Raw genomic sequence first — 21,535 nt, forward strand, 5'->3', positions numbered from 1 at the left:
ACACCACACCGGTACCACTGCACATGCTGCACCAATGATAGCTACGCCACACTGGTGCCACTGCACCTGCTGCACAATCATAGCTAAGCAACACTACCACTGCAACTGCTCCACCTATGGTAGATGCCACACACTGGTACCACTGCACCTGCTCCACCAATGGTAGCTACGCCTACGCCACACTGGTACCACTGCACATGCTCTACCAAATATACTTACACCACACTGATGCCACTGCACCTGCTGCACAATGGTAGCTATGCCACAGTGGTGCCACTGCAACTCCTGCACAAGGGTAGCTATGCCACAGTGGTGCAACTGCACCTCCTGCACAAGTGTAGCTATGCCACACTGGTGCAACTGCACCTGCTGCACAAGTGTAGCTATGCCACACTGGTGCAACTGCACCTGCTGCACAATCATAGCTAAGTAACACTGATAACACTGCACCTGCTACACAACGGCAGCTACCACACACTGGTGGCACTGCACCTGCTGCACAATGGTAGCTATGCCAGTGGTGCCACTGCACCTCCTGCACAAGGGTAGCTATGCCACACTAGTGCAACTGCTGCACAAGTTTAGCTATGCATGCACAATCATAGCTAAGCAACACTACCACTGCACCTGCTCCACCAATAGTAGCTAACACACACTGGTACCACTGCACCTGCTGCACTAAACTGGTACCACAGCACCTGCTCCACCAATGGTAGCTACGCCTACGCCACACTGGTAACACTGCACCTGCTCCACCAAAGATACTTACACCACACTGGTGCCACTGCACCTGCTGCACAATGGTAGCTATGCCACAGTGGTGCCACTGCACCTCCTGCACAAGTGTAGCTATGCCACACTGGTGCCACTGCACCTGCTCACCAAAGATACTTACACCACACTGGTGCCACTGCACAATGGTAGCTACGCCACACTGGTGGTACTACACCTGCTGCGCAATCTTAGCTAAGTAACACTGATAACACTGCACCTGCTCCACGAATGGTAACTACGCCACACTGGTGCCACTGCACCTGCTGCACAACTGAAGCCACCGTCTATAAAAACACAGCTGTAGTCAGTAAAGAAAACCAGATCTGCATGAAAAGAGGAAACGCGAGTAATGTCTTTGGTAGAAGGAGAACACAGAACAAGCACGAACGCGCGCCACTCACTGCAGACTGGTGAACGCGCCCAGAACATCTGGATTCCATTACCGCGGCCCCCTGACAGCTCCTAATTGAAATGTATAACACTCCCGTGCGCATAACCACACAAAATATGGCGGAAGTGGCCAAAATGAATAACATATGGCCTATTGCGTGAAGGCTACTAGAAAGACAGCACCGCGAAGACCAATTACCATGCAGATTGGAAAAAAAACTACTGAAAAATCTCGCAGACTGAGGAATTTTTCCTGCACGATTCAGAACCCCTTAACAATAGGAGCTCGGAGCTCCGCCCCCCTGCTGACGCAGTGGTGACGTAGGCCGAGCCCTAAAAAGTGGAGGGCCACCCTAATGAGGTTTTCAAGCCTAAAAGCTGGATAGAAACAAAAAGGTGGCTAGGCCACAACTAGATCTTCCAGCAGTCTGTATCAGAGAGTAATACCCATCAATGTGTAATGGCTCCAACATCCATGTTTGCTGGCAGCCGATACAATCAAAAAGGGCACAAATCCTAGCCAGTCTGTTTTTTGGGGTGTATATTTTTAAAACTTTGATCGGGCCCCTACTATATTTTAAGACATTAAACGTAAGCCTTTTTAAGAAACTAAGGGTTCTATGTCTATTTCTGATACTCCAGGGACCATATCAGACTGGGCTTCCTGTGTTACTGAGCCCGCATCATTTATAGCCACCCTCTCCTCAGTGTGCGTAGTTACGTCTGGCAAAGAAAGCAGTCAGTCAATCATACCTAGATCACTCATTGGCTCAAAGCGGTTACGCACGGGGACACTAAACTGACATTGCATAGGTAAAAAGGAGTTTGGACTCTCTGGGTATTTAAGGGGTGGAGTTCATGGAATGACAGTGATTTCGTTTTTTTTAAGCCAAATAACTTAGCTGCTGTAACAAGTTACCAACGAGCTCCGAGTTTCTAAAAATCAGACAGTCCCCTTTTGAGGTCTTAACAGATCAGCTGACCAAACCTACTCTAAGAGTGTAGAAGATCTTACAATTAAAGTCATCAGACAAATCTGCTTTAGACCATAACCAACGTGCAGTCTTCCTTTTCAACACTTCTTCACCTTTGGTCACCCCTAGAGTCTAAAAAAGGGACATTTTACAATGCTATCACATATGGGGTGCAATCAGGTGGCGGCAATGGCAGGGACTTTGCAACAAATTGTTCTGACTCTTCTAAATTCAGGGCCAACCTCCTTGACTGTGTATTCATGGTATACCCCTCCTCTGAGATTACCTTAGTGATTAACTTTTTCTTGTGATCCAGCCCCAGTTGCACCTTTCCCAGGTGAAAAAGGACTTGTAACAGGAATTCCTGTGGGTTCTGATGGCTCCACTCTTCCACTTGCGGGTATTGCAGCAGGATTACAGAGGGCAGGTTGCTTAGCTAGAAGTTCCAACACCTTTTTAATTACTGCTGTTAGCTTAGATTATACTTTTTTATAAAAACTAATTTACTAATACCTCAGCTTTAGTCAAAAACTTCTTTAGATACTCTTTTACAGGTCTGTAATTTTCTTTTATTGGAGTTGTGTCCTCTGATGTTGAATTAGGGTTAAACACAAGCAGATGATGGACGGAGACCTGGAACTTTTCAGACACTCACCCCCAGTCACAGATCTGGGCTGAATCCATCATCATTCTTCAGCTCACTTCACCACTTCAGTTCCGACCCAGCTACGTGCAAATCAGCCTGGACCATTTGCCTCATGGGAACAGTCCAGCCCGAATTGCCAAGCCAGGTCTTCCCTGAACAGGAAACAAGCATCCTGGGTCAGCTCTCCTTCTGGCAGGCAAGTAGGCCCTAAAAATAACTCGTCCTGTAGTGGGGTTTTTCAAGCCCTGACCTTGGTTAATTTTGTGAATTTGGATGCAATGGGAAATTAATGTAGCCTTGAACCGGGGTGTGGAATTTAATCAAATATCTACTTGTCCATGGGGCAGGTTGCTCCATAAATCTACTTGTCCTGTAACAAAATCCACTTGTCCCTTTTGTGCCATGTAATGCGATGACAAATTATGGCAGCAATCTCATTATACAAGAGCTCCGCAATACCCTCTCTGATTATTCCAGGGCTCCTTCCATATTAGGGTTTGAATACTATCAATTCCCTTATGTTGCCACGCTTCCGCAGATATACATACTGGCACTGAAGGTAATGGTAACCAACAGTTCCAGAGTTGGAATGCCCTTTTGAGTCTGTGCAAACCTACTATCTTGCATGTTTTAAGGGTTTTCACCAACTCTTCTCTAATCTTTTCCCATACTGAGAAAGGTTGGAAATTTACTCCTGACAATGGCAGACTTAAAACTTCTTCCAGGGTTGGGAAAGTGAATTTGCCAACACTCAGATTTTCGCATGAACAAATCTACACCTGCATATTTGCTCATGCTAATGCTGTTAACATTTTCTAGGAGTACTATTTCTTGGCCTACTTCTGTAAAGTCTTGTGAATTCACAAAAGTTGTATATCTGCACTTAAAGAAGGGATATGATTGCACTTGAGAACGTATTTAATAATTGGGCCCCTTATTAGGTCTGGCGTGAACCATGAACTTTTGTTTTTATTAAAATTCTATTTCTCTATGTGTATTGGCTAGCTTCCCTGTGAGTGATAGCATTCTGTTCTTTCACAAGAAGCATAAACAACACAGTCATTTTGTTCAGTGCCAGAAACTACTGTGGCACTGTGTGCTTTTTGAGACCAAAACAATTTTTGCTTTTCCAATGTTTGTTATAATGATGAGGGCCCGGCAGCTCCCACACCAATAAGATTTTACAAAAACCATGCCAAAACATGTCACGCATTGGCAAAACCAAAAGGCTGACCAACAATTTCAGACCTATTGGCTTTACCAGTGCTTGTTTATTTTTTATGTTTCCCATATCCTTATTAAAACTGGTTACACTTATTTTCCATTATGAATATTTTTGGGAAATTCTAGCATACATAAGCACATTTTACCAAATGATGCTTCAAAAAAAAAAAAAAACAGTACCTAAAATGTTACAGTAGATTACGAAATGTTTTTGCATTTTTTTGTGAACATTTTATTTTGAACGCAAAGAATAATCAATCTTGCTTTCAAGCTTCTGCATATATTTGCATCTAATCAGAGAGCATTCTGGGAGTAGTCTACAAAGCCTCGTATTGCTAAACATTGAAAATGTGTACACACATTTTTATACTGGAACCGCTGTCAGCAGTACAGTCTGAGCTTACAACATGTACTTAAATCGCTCACCCTAATAATAAAGGTTTTGCATTAATGAACCATAAATACAAGTTTGAACAGCATTAACAAATGGACACAAATATTACCTTAACTGCAGGCAATGCCTTTCCCTGATTTATAATGTGGTACTGTAAACTGGCAGTCAAACGGTTTGTATGTAGGGGGTTGGGCCGAATTGTCCCAAGGACAAAATACACTTAAAAACGTGTTGCCCTTGACCCCAAACAATATGTCCCGGGCGTCAGGCTATAGGAATTCCACATCCCTGCGTGAATATGTTTTCTATTTTTACATGAAGTACTTCAAAATTGTGTTTTCCAAATGAATAACGATGCCAAACTAGGCGAAATCCAGTTTTGGGATGCTTGTGTTCCAGTTCAGGGGATCTTGTTTGACAATTATGCTAGACTGTTCCCATCATCACAGGACCAAGACCGATTTATATAGGGCTCATACCTACTCGGAGTTACCATAGTGTACAAATAAACAATGGGTTGGAATGCTACTTCGAGGTAATGTCCGTGATTAGACTATTTGCAAGAATTTCTGTCATAACTGAGTACTTTCAAAATTATGGTTATGATTTTTCAATGTATTTATTTTGCCTTTTATAGAGCGCCTGGTTACACCGCCGGTGTGTCCCTGCGCTAGTAGCCAAACAGATATCCAACTGTGAAGGATAGGGATAGATAGTCCGCTGCCTCTGGCCCGTAGAAAGGACATTGCGGGGAGGTCTATAGACAGCAGGTGGAAAAAGCCAAGTCTTTAGTTTCCTGCGAAAAGTCATTTCAACTGGCTCTGTTCTTATTTCAGCTGGTAAAGTGTTCCATTGTTTTGCTGCTAGGAATCTAAAGGAGCAGCCACCCATCCAAGCCTTTCTGATTCTTGGAGTCCTAGATAGTGCTTTACCCTTAGATCTTAGGTTTCTGTTAGGTATGTGAGTTGCTATCAGGGTTTGAAGGTAAAGTGGCCCTTTCTTTGCCAGAATGCGGTGGCACATTGCTTTAAACAATATTCTCTTATTGATTGCTAGCAAATGCAGTCTGGCTAAGGCTTTTGATATGGATGCGCTTTTAGGGAGGTTCTGCACTAGACGGGCCGCTGCATTTAGTATAGATTGCAGCTTCATTATTTCTGCGCTAAGATACAGGACATTTCCATAGTCAATTTGGGAAGTGACCATGGCATGTACTGTAGTTTTTCTGGAGCTGACAGGCAATAGATCCAGGACCTTTCGAGTTCCGAAGCATTTACCTGTGACTCTCCAGATTTGACTCTCAAATGTCAGCTTTGAGTCGAACCCGATGCAGAGATGTTTTACTTCAGCTTTAGTAGTTGGCAGCTGTCCCAATGAAATATGGCCACCATGCCGATGACCAAATGAATGGGGCTTCTCCTACAATCATCACCTCCGTGTTGCTGCCATTAAGTTTCAAGCAGTGATTCGACATCCATGTTGGTACCTCTTCCATGCATTGTGAGAATTGGTGGGCAGCCAGCCCCGGGTTTTGGGACATAGTATACATAGTAATTTTATGTTCTGGCTTGACAGGTCAGCTGTGCAGCGGTTGTGTGCTTCCACAATAATGTGCTCGCCATCAGCTGTAATCACTTTGCTTATTTATCCAACTGACTGTGCTTTAACATTCAGGGGAAAAGCCGTGACATTGTAATGCTGCAAGAATGTCTTCGATATTTAGATCATTTATGTTGCTTCTCTTTCTCTGGCAAAAAACACAGTTGATGGACAGAACGTAGAACAATGTCATACATTCACCCCAGTACAAGGATCTGGGCCTAAATCCATCGTTTTTTTGCACTCCACACCACCCTGGGTTAGACACTGGCTATATGCAAATCAGCTCTGACCCTGTGCCTCATGGGAACAGTCCAGTCCGAACTACCAAGCCATGTCTTTCCTAGACCGGAATCAAGCATTCAAGGACCGGTTTCTGGCTATCAGCCTTCATCAGCCTGGATAGCTTGACTCCAGTGGTGTGGAGAGCCTGGGGCTCACGTCTCAGCATACCCAGCACACTCGGGGTGAAAATTGCAAAAAACACAGTTGATGGACAGAATGTAGAACAATGTCATACATTCACCCCAGTACAAGGATCTGGGCCTAAATCCATCGTTTTTTTGCACTCCACACCTCCCTGGGTTAGACACTGGCTATATGCAAATCAGCTCTGACCATGTGCCTCATGGGAACAGTCCAGTCCGAACTACCAAGCCATGTCTTTCCCAGACCGGAATCAAGCATCCAAGGACCGGTTTCTGGCTATCAGCCTTCATCAGCCTGGATAGCTTGACTCCAGTGGTGTGGAGAGCCTGGGACTCACGTCTGAGCATACCCAGCACACTCGGGGTGAAAATTGCAAAAAACACAGTTGATGGACAGAATGTAGAACAATGTCATACATTCACCCCAGTACAAGGATCTGGGCCTAAATCCATCGTTTTTTCGCACTCCACACCACCCTGGGTTAGACACTGGCTATATGCAAATCAGCTCTGACCCTGTGCCTCATGGGAACAGTCCAGTCCGAACTACCAAGCCATGTCTTTCCCAGACCGGAATCAAGCATCCAAGGACCGGTTTCTGGCTATCAGCCTTCATCAGCCTGGATAGCTTGACTCCAGTGGTGTGGAGAGCCTGGGAGTCTGTAGTCCTACTGCAAGGGTTACTTGGTGTTCTTGCTGAACCCATCTCCCCTAAGGTCAGCAGTTACATTTTCCCTGCCTTTCCTTTCAGTCAGTAGTACACAGATTATGTAAGCAAGAGCATTAACATTATCAAAAATACAGTATATGTACACTATTGGTGTGCATTGAAAATAACTAATGTACCCATTTTTCCATGACTGGTTTGTTCAGCTGTGTTTATGTCACCACTGTCCATCCAGCCTACATACCGTTGTTTTGATCAAGTGCACGGAGACTAGTCAGCTAGGGCACTGCACAACAAATAGTTCCCATGCAGATTTGGGTTCAGGAAGCCGGGGGTTGGCAGCAGTAAGTCATCGTCATTAGGGGGTTGTGACAGTAACACCTTCAGTTACAGACTTTCATGATCCGCAACATCTGTCAACCGATCCCACCATACTCAGCCTAATGGTATAGTTCAGCTCAACTGGAACACCACTCGCCACAACGTGTAAGTGCACAGGACTCAAAATCCACTCCATGAGTGGACACAAGCATCTCCTAAACCAACCTTCCCAAGCAGACCAGGTGTGAATGGTCAACAGGCTTTTTCCTTACACAAAGATGGACACAAGGGACCAAAACATCTGTTAGGACCATGCACATGACAGTAAAAATGTTTGAGAGCAAGCTATGTATTAATGTAAATTCTTGCTAACATGAGCAAAGTACATTCTCATTGGGCACAATGCGGAGCATTCCACAGGACTTCATACACTACACTAAGCCCTTCTCTCACAGGCCACAGTCCATGTACAAACATTTATAACCACATATATGCGCATCAACCCGCAGCAAAACAGACATGTTTAAAAGCTCTGAAGCTGCATAAGTGAAAGCAATGTACAGCACACATTTCAAGTTATAATAGCAACATAAACGCCCCTGGAATACATTTAATGCTGTCAAAAGTATTGTATAAACCAGAAACACCCCTAAAACACACTTATATTTAAGAATATATTGGGATTGGCTGTGGCAAACTGGCCAAAACAGTTCTTCAAACCGAATTTTAGGCTCGACCATCGTGTGGGATTTTGGTTGCATATGTGTTAATTACGAACAAGTTCAAGTTCCAAGTACGCACAGAAGCATCACGTGATTACAAACCGATAGCAGAAGGCCCACTGAGGGAATAAGAGGCCCCATACTTTAGCTAGAAGTAGTCAATAATGTTGTGGGTCCACCTCATATTAGGAAATTCATGAAATCTACGAGCAAAGGAAATGTTTTCCAAAACTAAGAGTTTGAACCCACACGAGGGAGACTCCTGCATTTACGTCCTGGCTGCGGATCGCATGGCTCTGTGATTGAGATCCCTATCAAAGTCTTGAAAAGAGGAAGAAATACTTTTTAAAAATACATATACAACAGGGCTCAATTAAGAGGCTTGTTAGGTGCCATTGATAAAAGAGACAGAGTTCTGGTCTTAAAGAAGGTGGTTTGAATCAGTTCGATACCACTGAAATGCGTTGATGGATTAAGGCTACATTTTTGGAGCATGCTGGCATACTAGATGAGAATTCTGTATTGTTCATGTGTCGGTATTGATTGTTTTCACAAACTAGCAGATGAATTAATGACAAAGTATACTGTCTTGTGTGTTCTCGCAAGTATTTGTGATGTGTATTTTTAATTACGGTAAAATCTTTCAATGTTTTAAAGAATATGTTTTTATCCTTCCTATGAATTGCATTTTATATATATATGAAATTACAAAGTTACAAATTATGTGTCTTGATTTTTTGTAAAAGCATATTTAAATATTTGATTTAGTCAACAAGCCTGTGGAACTACATTGGAGTGTGGGGGTTGTATGTTTGAGTTGTGACTGAGTGTCAGACTGTAAGCAGAATTTTATACTTCAGTGTAACCCATGGTGAGGTTGGACACCGAAGATAATACATTTTGATTTTACTGCCTATGCGTTAGCCAAATTAATTTGATATGCAATACTTTCTTCCCAAGTTTCACAAATCAAAATCCTTGCATAAGGATTTGATGCAATAGATCCCAAAGGTCTTGCTAGACAATGTTCAGTCAGAAATGCAGTTTTATTGAGTGATGGCATTTGAATCAAGATAAAAGCAATCCATTATGTATATATGTTTTGGTACTTCTAAAGTACGAACCAGGATGGCTGCCGATGAAGAGCTGCACAGGGCAAAGCCCAAATGTAGATACATGGGTTAAAGGGGGACAGCTTGTGAAAAGGTTGAGAAGTCAGCTATTATATTCTTAAAGAGTTTGTAAAAGTGTTGGCAGAATATGTAAACACTTCCTTTACTGTTAGTGTAGACTTATTTCTAGCCCATAGAATCTCTGTAACTTTCCAGAAAGTACCTTTCTAGCCTAGGTAGAGAAGAATAACTTGATCCTGATAGAGCAAGGTGGCTTCAAAGACAGCACCTCGACAATAGACCATTACCTTAGCCTATGGGCAATAGCAAAAAAAAAAAAAAAAAGTTGAATTACTAGGTAGACTGTTTTGTCGATTTCCGAGCCGCCTTTGATTTGGTTGATTGCAAGCTATTGTGGAATATGTTGAGGCGGGTTGGAATCAATAACACGGTACTCTCACTAATGCAGGAAATGTACTCACTGAACTGAGCCAGGGTAATCTTGGACACCATTGGGACGCTTTGTAAGAAAATTCAGATAAAGAATGGTCCATGCCAGGGTTGTGTTCTGGCCCCACTGCTATTCTTTGTTCCTGTCTGACTTACCCAATACATCACGCAAGACTGGTGGGTTAAGCCCCAAATTTGGGGGGACCCACATTTCATGTCTGCTAGACGCTGAAGATCTAGTGATAGTGGACATGACAGAATTAGGGTTGTAAAAAAAAATGCATTTTTTCATGATACTGTTCAAACAAAATGCTTTCATTTAGAAAAGACTAAAATAATGATGCTGGGGAAAGGAAAGGGATCCTTTAATTGGCAACCAGGAGAGGTCGAGTTGAGGTGATGGACAAATATAAATATTTGGGTAGGTGGTTCAATATCAAACTAAATTGGAAGGACCACATAGAATCATTAAAAGCAAAGGCTCTTTCTTCAGGATGGGGCCTAAAACAATTTAAGCTGAAATATGGAGACCCATCTCTGATGACAATTCAATCAGCTTTCAATGCAATGGTCCACACACAATTCCAATATGGAGTAGAGGTTTTCTCTTTAGGCGGAAAATTGGATTGACATTTAGAGGGTAAATGTGTAAAACTGCTCCTGGCTCTCCCAGTATCAACTATGATCCAGGCAGTGAGAGTAGTATGTCAACTTACTGCATGGAACTATTAGGGAGGGCAAGCTACACTGAACTTCTGGCAGAAATTGAGTAGAGAAGGAACCCCCAAAATATCACACCTTCGAAGAAGCGAAATAGAGGAAAGTGAATTTATTTTGGCTTACCAGGTTAGAAATACACTAGGCAAGATTTGAGTTGAACTTTCTCTAGAACCAGAACAATGAAAATTAGGGCAGCAGATTCCCAAACAGGAGCTACACGCTATTAGAGGCAAAAAGGCTTGAGAAAAAGATCTACATTACCTGCGGAGCAAATCGTCCACCCAGTGCCTGGTAAATGGGCGAAGTAATGATCATATGTTCACTTACATTGAGTCCATGCCAAGTCCTAAGCTTAAAAACGTGACTTTGAAATTTAGAGTTGGCTAGAACCCATGTAATGCAGACAGGAAGATAAAAACTGTAATGAGAAATGAACTGGGTTTGTGTATATGCGGGCTATAGGTAAAATGCAGTGGCCCACATATCTTGCTGGACAGTTTGCGGTTTCTAGAACAACTGAAGGAATTTTTAAAACCTCGTTTTGTTACTTATAAAATTATTTAAAAGGATCAAGCTCTTAGTCTCTTGATAATAATGAGATTTTTTAAAGTTGTATGTTCAATAGTATTATTTTTAATTGCAATACAGGAGTCCCTAAAATAATTGTTAATATGATTTACAATGGGATAAGGGGCAGAAACGAGATTCTCCCCACAGTTTAAGGACGTTCTAGAGTCCCCATATTTATAAACAAAATGTACACTATGTGATTCTTCCCATAACTAGTCATGAATTAAGAGCTATTTGCTATGGAGTGGCACTGCTCTCATTGTAAGTTTTATCAGGTTTTTATTTGCTTTGTATTGTTTTTATGGCACCTTTTGTATTATTTGTATTTTTAAAATTGTACGTTTTATAGTGGCTCCTTTTATGGCTAGATTAGCTGAATAAAGTATATTGATGATGACCTTTCTAGCCCCAAACAGCTGTTTCATATTTAGCTCTCAGTGCAATTCATATGAGGGTTTGGTATGATCTTTGGATCAGTACTTATAGTAGAAAAAACAACTATCGCAAGACTAGTCAATCAGTGTATTTGTTAAGTGACGAGACATTGACAAGTTTTCATAATTTTTTTATTGTTTATGACGTGGACTTTACTGTATTCGGATGCTGTCGTGCAGAATGGAAAAAGCTGACAATATAATGTTACTTGGCACTACTGGTATTACTTGTCATGTGTAAGTGCACCCGGATCTTTAACCTGTGCCTGTTTTTTTTTTTTTTTTTTTTTTCATCTCCAATTAACCTTTTTAGGTATGGGGCTCGCAAAGAGCCCAGGAGAAAACTGATGTGCGAGACTAAAGGTTCTGTGTGTACATCAAACACCAGAGCTCCCAAGATTCCCAGGTCTATACAATGAGCAATTTATATAGTCCATGATTCTCACTATGCAGTCTTGCTCATAATACCTGAACTACAAATCCCATAATGCAAAGAAAAACCTGGAATGGATAAGCTACTCAGCCACTGACATGGGGAAACTTGAGAGCTCTGAAAGCTGGTGGGGGGTCACATAATTAACTGGGCATAATACACAGCGATGATCATGCTCAGGAACAAAGAATGAGCACACTAACAGGCTAACTTCAGTGTGACAGGCAGAGATAGAATGAGCACACTAACAGGCTAACTTCAGTGTGACAGGCAGAGATAGAATGAGCACAATAACAGGCTAACTTCAGTGTGACAAGCAGTGAAAGCTGGTGTGGTCACATAACAAACTGGGCATACCAGTCAGCGATGCTCAGGATCAACGAATGAGCACAATACAGGGGTAACTTCAGTGTGACAAGCGTCACGGCGGGGCGGAACAACCGTGCAGGGGTCCTATCTCCCCAGCTGCACCACGCTTGCACACACGTTCCCCCCATGCAGTTCACACATCACGGCAGTTGCTGCCTGTGAGCCGGTGGCCTTTTACCTTCGCTCTTGCCCAGGATCCGGCAGACCAGGTTCTGCAGCAGAACGTTGGGGGAGCGCTGGTCCGGGTTCGCCATTCTCGAGCCCGGGGAGCAGGGCCCGCGCACCCTCCGGCCCCTACTAGGCGTCGGTTCTGCAGTTAACTACGGCTCATAGCAACGGCGCCATTTTAACAAAACCCGCCGAAAAAAACGCCGGTGTTTTGCCCACAAGCCCCTCCCTCTGCTCCCACAACTGACAGGGTTCGCTCTCATCACTTCCCCCTACGTCCACTACGTTGCAGTGAGCGCGATTACTTAGTTCCGGGGAAGAAAGTGGCCGGCCGCGTCCTTTCTCCTGCTGCTGGGCAAAAGCCGAGAAAACCAAAAGAGTGGAAATTTTGAGTCTTCTTGATGCTGGTGTAGCAGGTCGCGGGATGACTGTTTAGTAAGGGACTGATAAAATAAAATGTCACTAATCGGAATGTGAGCAACATTCGTATTCAATGGGTAAGGGACGGGTTCATGTAAGAGAATTAACTTATCCGGCAAATGCAGGCGTGACTGGCAATGCAAACCAGCCCTGGATTTATTTTCATTTTGTTGTAAATAGGCGTAAATTGTACTTTTCTATTCAGCTACACCAACCTATTCCGAGAGTATGCTGGAAAATCTACCTCCAAGGAAAGATAGAAAATATGCGGCCAAACAATAGGCCGTATATGCAAGCCCCTAGCCACCAGAGCGTCACTTTTTTTGACCCTCCGGTGGCGCTGTGTGCTAGCCCGTATTTACAGTCACATAAAGCCAGTTTGCAAGGCTTTGCACAGCCTTGCAAATATTGCCCACTTTCACCAGTACTTTGAGTCAGAGGGGCGTGTCATGGGTGTTGCTGTGGGTGTTCCCAAGCAACACCCATGGCTTTTTGACACTGCCTCAGATTTACATGTATTAGTAAATCTGAGGCAGCACCAGAAACTTTCCAGGGGAGACGTTGAAGTGTTGCAATGAGGAGACCTACTTTTGTTTCTCCTCTCCTTTTTATAAGTGTGCTGCAGGATGCCGCACACATAGAAGGACCAAAACGCAATTAATGATTGATTTTGTGCAGGAAGGTGCCCCTTCCTACACAAACACAACCATACCTGCAACATAGGCACCTGTAACGGGACGGCCCTGCCGACTCGACCCGTTACTGTGAAGGACACTGTACAGAGCACTGGAACCCTGAGAGACCTATCAATCACTCCCCCCTCCTCTTGTCTTCCACAGCAGACGGACTACAGAGGGACCGAATACGAGACCTCAACTTCCATCTGGAGAACAACAACGACCGCAACACCAGCACCCTGCTCGACAACCTCGCCAACCTGGGACTCAAGCAACTGGTGTCCACCCCCACCCACCGCGCCGGACACACACTCGACGCCGTCTTCTCATCCAGCACAGACATCGACTTCAGCCACGCCACAGAGCTTCAATGGACGGACCACAGCTGCGTCCACTTCACCTTCAAGAGAACGACGACCCACCAACACCAGCAACAGGCCGCCCGCAGAAGCTGGAACAAGATCACAGCAGACCAGCTCGCCACCTCCCTGAGCCAGCACCCCCCTGCCAGCTCAGCGAACCCCAGCCAGGCCGCCGACAACCTCACGAAGTGGATCAGCAACTGCGCGGACGAACTCGCCCCACTGAGGACCCCGCCTAGCAGACACGGCAGCAAGAAGGCCCCATGGGTCACCGACGAACTCAAGAGCTCCAAGAAGAACTGCCGAGCCCTGGAGAAAGCCTGGAAAAGGGAACCGACACCGAACAACAGGACCTCCTACAAACTTGCCACCCGGAAACACCACCAGCTGATCCGCGCCGCCAAGAAAACAGCATTCAAGGACCGGCTGGACAACAACGCACACAACTGCAAGGAACTCTTCAACATCGTGAAAGAGCTTTCCAACCCCAGCGCAGGAAACAACAACATCACCCCATCGCAAGACCTCTGCAACTCCCTCGCTTCATACTTCCACAACAAGATCACGGACATACACAGCAGCTTCAACAACCAACCAACGCACACCATGACCGAACAACCACCCCCCACCACCACCCTCCACGCCTGGACCCCGATCAGCACCGAAGACACCATCCGCACGATGAACTCCATCCACTCCGGATCACCGGCCGACCCCTGCCCTCACCACGTCTTCAACAAGGCCGACGCTGTCATCGCACCCCACCTGCGAGACATCATCAACACATCCTTCGACACCGCCACCTTCCCTGAGAGCTGGAAGCACGCCGAACTCAGCGCCCTACTCAAGAAACCAACAGCGGACCCCACCGACCTCAAGAATTACCGCCCCATCTCGCTCCTCCCGTTTCCAGCCAAAGTCATCGAGAAAACCGTCAACAAGCAGATGGCCGCCTTCCTCGAGACGAACGGATCCCTCGACCCCTCACAGTCCGGCTTCCGAGCCAACCACAGCACCGAGACCGCCCTCATCGCCGCCACCGATGACATCCGAGCCCTGATGGACAATGGAGAAACAGCGGCCCTCATCCTCCTAGACCTCTCCGCGGCATTCGACACTGTCTGCCACCGCACCCTAGTGCAGCGCCTCAGCGACGTCGGAATTCAGGAGAAGGCACTGGAATGGATCATCTCCTTCCTCGACGGAAGAACACAGAGAGTCCGCCTGCCACCGTACAAGTCAGAGGCCTCCGAAGTCATCTGCGGCGTCCCCCAAGGATCATCTCTGAGCCCCACCCTCTTCAACGTCTACATGAGCCCCCTCGCGGCCATCGTACGCAAACACAACCTCAGCATAATCTCCTACGCCGACGACACCCAGCTGATCCTCTCCCTGACCAACGATCCCGCCGCCGCCAGAGCCAACCTGCACGAAGGGATGAAAGAGGTAGCCGAGTGGATGACGACCAGCCGCCTGAAACTGAACTCAGACAAGACGGAGGTCCTCATCCTGGGCTCTTCACCCTCCGCCTGGGACGACTCCTGGTGGCCACCCGCCCTGGGCACCGCACCCAAACCGACAGACCACGCACGCAACCTGGGATTCATCCTGGACTCCTCCCTCTCCATGACCAGACAAGTCAACGCCGTCTCCTCGTCGTGCTTCAACATCCTGCGCATGCTACGAAAGATCTTCTGGTGGATCCCCACCGAGACCAGGAAGACCGTCACCCAGGCCCTCGTCACCAGCCGTCTGGACTACGGCAACGCCCTATACGCCGGTACCACCGCCAAGCTCCAGAAGAGACTCCAGCGGATCCAGAACGCCTCAGCCAGACTCATCCTCGACATCCCACGAACCAGCCACATCTCCGGACATCTGAGAGACCTTCACTGGCTCCCCGTCAACAAAAGAATCACCTTCCGCCTCCTCACCCACGCACACAAAGCTCTACACGATCGAGGCCCGAGCTACCTCAACAGCCGAGTCAACTTCTACGCTCCCAAACGCCACCTCCGATCAGCCAACCACGCCCTCGCCGCCGTCCCCCGCATCCGAAGAGCGACTACAGGAGGAAGGTCCTTCTCCTACCTGGCCGCCAAGACCTGGAACTCCCTCCCGACCGACCTGCGCCTGACCCAAGACCACCTCTCCTTCAGGAAGAAGCTGAAGACCTGGCTGTTCGAGCAGTAGCGGCACACCCCCCCCCCCCCAGCGCCTTGAGACCCTACGGGTATGTAGCGCGCTTTATAAGTGTCACTGATTGATTGATTGATTGAGACAGACTCACGCATGGAGGGTGAGTGTGACTGGCTCTTTAAATCAGACACGAAGTGTGAGTGGGCGGGGCCCCAAGACGAGGCGTTGCCGTCAAATACGGAAGTGCGGGTGGACCAGGGGTGCTTGTACAACCGGAGTGGAGAGAACGAGGGAGGTCAGAGAAAAGAGAGCAGTCGAAGGACAGAGACGAGACGAACGGAGGAGCTGGAGAGAGGAGAAGAGATCCCGAATACAGAGGAGACGCCTGGAGGCCAACGTCCCCACGAGCCGCCCAGCCACTCACCCGGGGGAGGTGTGTGGCTAGCCCAGGTGCGTAATAAGATCAGGGGCTGGGTAGGACAGAAGGGCGACCCCATTGTAAATTAGTGGTTATCCCTTTGTCCCGGTTCCCCTTTCCCGAGCACACCCCGTCACTGCACTTGTAAATAGCTTTGGCTCACGGGTTGTTGCATCTCCTCACTCCCGTCTCCCTTAGCGGTTCCGTGTAGGACTCTGATCTCACGTACTGCTTTCTTTTGTTTTGTTTATGGTCCGGAGTTACGAAAGCAAAGACGGACACCGAGGACTACAAGCCCCGACGAAGCACGGACGGCTATCGTAGGACTGAGACTGTCAAGCCCCGAAGCAGGAAAAGTACCCGGAGTCGTTCCCCCACGGAGACCCGTCTCTAGTCGAAAGACGTGTACTGATTTTCTTTTGGAGTCAATAAAGCCTGCATTGACTAAAACCCGTCTGTTGCCTCTCCCTCCTGTGTCCCAAAAGTCCGCGCCCGCTACAGCACCCTCGTGGCTTGCTGTTTGTGCGCTGGCACATGGGCACGCCGTATTCTTGTAAATACAGTGCATCCTTGTGTTTTTTTAAGTGGCTCAGCGCAGTAAAATTGCTTGTGGTGCTGCGCCATTTCACTGTAAATATGCCCCAATGTATTTAACAGAATAAGTTATCCCATATTTTTTACAGCCAGTTCCAAAGAAGGATGTACAATCCTACCTCAACACACCCTTGTTGTCTCGAATGGTCAGAAAGCAGGTTTAATGACAAGCGTAGCAGCCTCAAGATAAATAACGACCCGAACACTGCTGATGTATACATTCTAAATGAGAGAGACATTGAGATGAACTCGCATACATGTCACACATCTCCCCTTTTTATTTGCAAGCTAAAAGAATTGCCATTCATCATTCTTGGATTCTTTTTTTTATTATAAAATTTTATTGAGAGAAAAAAAAAAAAGCACAATCAGCGATACATTAACACAAAAGCATAAAATGTGTCACAGTACGGTCAGAAAAGCATAGTAATCATATCCATTGAGGACTCGGTGGTAGGTCCCGTCTGAAAATCAAAATACAATCAACACTACATATTTCAATGACATAGAAAAGCATAATATACATAGGAATGACAGCCAGGTTATTTCAGTTGGGGTCTTTGCGTAGAGGTCTCAACCTATCCATTGCCACGTCTGTGGTAGGGGAGCTACAAATCTCACCCCTATATGCATTCCATTTTCCCCACTTTTTATCCAATTTTCTGGGGCACCCTCGGAGTTTGTAAACGTTTTTTTTCAGCAACCATAGCTCTATCCATGTCCGCCGTCCATTCCACAACTAACGGACGGTCCGGAGAACCCCACTTCATCGCTATCGAACGTTTTATAAGGAGACATCCCAGGGCCAGCCATTGGTGTTCTAACTCCGTCAGATCTGTCGCCCCCATATATTGAGGAGACCTCCCCTAGATGTCATTGGGATCTGCTTCCCCAGCGCCTCCGACATTTTGTTGGTCGCCCTGGTCCATAGGATTTGAATTATGGGGCAGTCCCACAGGGTGTGATTAAACGTACCAGTCAGGCCGCAGCCCCGTAAGCATAGGTCAGTCGGGCGTCTACCAAGTTTGGCCAGTAGGGGACCTGACATGTATGTCCTATGTAAGATTTTGAGTTGTATCAAACGGAAACGGTGACTAATTGCCGATTCCCGTGGAGACATCAGCACCGTTTGCCATTCCTCATCCTCCAAGTGGTCCACCTCCCTCTCCCACTTGTCGCGCAGGGCTAGAAAGGAGTCAGGCACATTATTACCTAAAGTTTGCGGTAGGGGCAGGAGATGGCCTTCCTTAGGAGGGGTTCGGAGAGTAACCTATCCTCAAGGGGCGAGGCCTCGGGAGGGAAGAGAGGTCACGTACATTTTTAAGGATAGCATGTTTGATCTGGAGATATCGGAAGGCCTCCCCTTGTGAGAGTGAATGTTTCTGTTGTAAGTCAGAGAAGGATAGGAGTGCCCCCTTATGTAGTAAGTCTCCCAGTGCTGATATACCGATGGTGTCCCATTTGTCAAAGCCCAAGTGGAAACAAAGGGAGCCAAGGGCCTGAGAGGACCAGAGAGGAGTGGCTTTGGTGAATCTGTTGGCCCAGCCCAGGCTCTTAGTGGCCCGCTGCCAAATGGCTGTTGTGTGGCACATTGGACCTATATGGCGATTATGGGCGGGTCTACTGTAGAGTGCCCCCAAATGCCCCTCAGGTCCAGTCTGGTATCTCTCCAAATGGAAGGCCGGGTTTGTGGGTGACCCATGGATCCAGGAATTTGTGGCCACTAGCTGGGGCGCCCAATAGTACAGACGCATGTCGGGCAGAGCAATGCCACCATCGTACCACCCCTTGGTGAGCTTACGGGGAGCAATACGTGGAGCTTTCCCGTCCCACACCAGTAAGCGCAATTCCCCTTCCACTGTGTTGAAGAATGAATCTGTAATAGGAAAGGGGCAGTTCTGGAAAGCGTATAAGAAGCGCGGAAGTGCTAACATTTTTAACAGGGAGGCTCTACCAGGGAGGGACAGAGGCAGTGACCTCCAATGAGAAACATCCTAATGCAGTCGATGCAGCTGGCCTTTTAAATTTCGGTCGTAAAAGATTTTCGGGTCCGGAGTGACAAAAATCCCAAGGTATTAAAAACCGTCCTGTGCCAAGGGAATAGAGTAGCCCCGGGGCAGGATAGGTGGGGGGCCATGTAACATGTATTGGACCGACTTTGACCAGTTGATGGCGTAGCCGGAATATTTTCCAAAATTCGTAATGACATGAAAGAGGCTGTTGATGGAGGTGGTCGGGGATGCCATGTAGACTAAGATATCGTCTGCATAGAGAGAGATTTTGTCAGTTATGTCATCATTCCATTTAAGGCCCCGAATAGAGGCATCTGCACGGACCCAGTGAGCTAATGGTTGCAAAGTGATGTCGAACAACAACGGCGACAGGGGGCAGCCCTGTCTGGTCCCCCTGTGCAGGGGAAATTGCCAGGAGGTATGGCCATTGACTCGTACTTGTCCCAGTAGGTCGGTGTACAACAACCTAACCCACTGAATGAATTTAGGGCCAATTTAGGGCCAAAGCCGAATCGTGTGAGGACAGCAAATAGATACGTCCATTTGATTGAATCAAATGCCATCGTGGCGTAGAGAGAAAGGATTGTGGCCCCCTCTTGGATATATGGCACCCTGCATAGTACGTTATTGACCCTATGGAGATTCAGGGCCGTGTTGCGGTCCCGGAGGAATCCCGACTGGTCAGCGTGTATCAGTGAGGGAAGTACCGTGAGGAGCCGTGTTGCCAGTAGCTTGGCTAGGACCTTGGCCTCTGAGCTAATTAACGAGATTGGTCTGTATGAGCTACAATCCGTGGGCGGCTTATTCGGTTTAGGGAGGACCACTATGGAAGCCAGACTCTGGTCGAGCGGTAAAGTGCCTCTATTGCAACTCTCCTCGAACATGTTTTTCAAGTGGGGAGTTATACCCAAGGCCGTGGCCTTCAGGAACTCAATTGGGATTCCATTAGGACTCATGGCCTTACCGGATTTAATCGCAAAGACAGCATTGTTGACCTCTTCCAATGTGAGGTCCACATCCAATGCATCTCTCTCAGCCTCGGATATGGTGGGCAGGTGCATTTCCTCTAAAAGTTGCCGAGATTCATCGGCGGTATAATGTGCTCTGGCTGTATAGGTGGTCGGCGAAAGCTTCAGCCACCTCCTGAGGGTCCGTAACACGAGAATTATTAGAGCGGATAATCAGGGGAACCCATCTCGATCCCTGTTCGCGACTCTCCAACCATGCCAGCATTTTGATCTCCTAACTCGTATACTCTGTGGCGGGTATGGAGGAGCTGGGCCCGCAACACCTCCGAAGCCAAAGTCTTATATTCCAACTGTTTCGTTTGGAGCCAACGGGCCGTATTACCGGAGGGATTGGCATTGTGGTCAGACTCAAGGCGGAGCAGATCAGCTTCGGCCTGGAGCACTTGCTCATTGTGTTTTTGCGCACATATCCCACTTTGAGGGCCAGCGCCCTACCTTTGATAACAGCCTTGTAGGCCTCCCATACCGTAACCGCTGACTGCACAGAGCCAACATTCTCAGAGAAATAGAAATCTGTCTGTTAAATCAAATCCTCCTTGATATCTGGTATTTTTAAGATCCAGGGGCTAATATTAATCAGCCTACGAGTAAATTGTTGATGGTAGGTGAGCTCAACACTTAGAGGGGAATGGTCGGAGATACCTCTAGGGAGTCCCCGCATATTTCGGAGATAGCCCACATCAGCCAAGGGACAGAAGATGTAAACAATACGGGACATGCTTTTGTGAGCATTAGAATAATGTGTGTAGTGGGGGTGACAGGATGTTGCGAGCGCCAGATGTCTTCGAGTCCCATTGCTTGTGTAAAGTCTGCCAGGTCAGACCCAGGTCTGTGGGAGTGTCGCTGGGGGTGTCTATCCAATTGGTCGTTAATTGTCAAGTTGAAGTCCCCACCTATCACCAGTGTACCCTGGGGGAGGTCTAGCATTATCTTACCCAGGGCTCGTAGCGCCTCACCACCCAGTGCCGGCGGAAGGTAGGCAGAAATCACATTCAAGTGCCGACCCTCCCAGGTTGCCTCCAGGACTGCGAATCTCCCCTGCGGGTCTGCCCATGATTTCATTGGTGTCAATGCCAGGGTCTTTTTAACGAGGATACCCGTCCCCCGAGAACCAGAGGTGAACCCAGCATGAATCAGCAGTTTGTACCCCCCACGTTGAAGTGCGTGGCAGCAGTTACCTACTAAGTGTGTCCCTTGCAGGAGGACTAGATCGGGAGCATGACGACTGATAAATTGGAGGACCACCCCTCTTTTTATTTTGTTACCCAGCCCTTTAAAGTTCCATGTCATGAATGTAAGCTTTCTATCAAGGAGATCTGTCATGGTGATGAGTGAGGTAAAAGCAAGATAGATGGGCGGGGCCAACGTCCCACCCACCCCTGGAGAATGTCCGGATTAAAACGTAGTAAGATCCCAGGGAGACCCTTGATTCCGAACCTCGTTGCAACATGTTGCAACACTGTAATATGCTCTGTATACAAAAACAAAAA

General features: G+C 46.9%; 1 protein-coding gene across 2 annotated transcripts in view; it reads right to left on the reverse strand.

Annotated features, from left to right (window-relative positions):
• TUBGCP3 (tubulin gamma complex component 3) overlaps window positions 1-12,938 on the reverse strand; it is a 392,150-nt gene extending 379,212 nt beyond the window's left edge. Inside the window, exon 1 of one of the 2 annotated variants that reach the window (XM_078657652.1) lies at window positions 12,406-12,938. In XM_078657652.1, coding sequence (XP_078513778.1) covers window positions 12,406-12,481 — 76 coding nt within the window. In that variant the 5' untranslated portion in view covers window positions 12,482-12,938. The remainder of the gene's footprint in view (window positions 1-12,405) is intronic. The other variant, XM_078657653.1, reaches the window with a different exon arrangement.
• Window positions 12,939-21,535: the final 8,597 nt, after the last annotated feature.

Source organism: Lissotriton helveticus, chromosome 8 (genome assembly GCF_964261635.1).
Source record: "Lissotriton helveticus chromosome 8, aLisHel1.1, whole genome shotgun sequence".
NCBI classification, from domain to species: Eukaryota; Metazoa; Chordata; class Amphibia; order Caudata; family Salamandridae; genus Lissotriton; species Lissotriton helveticus.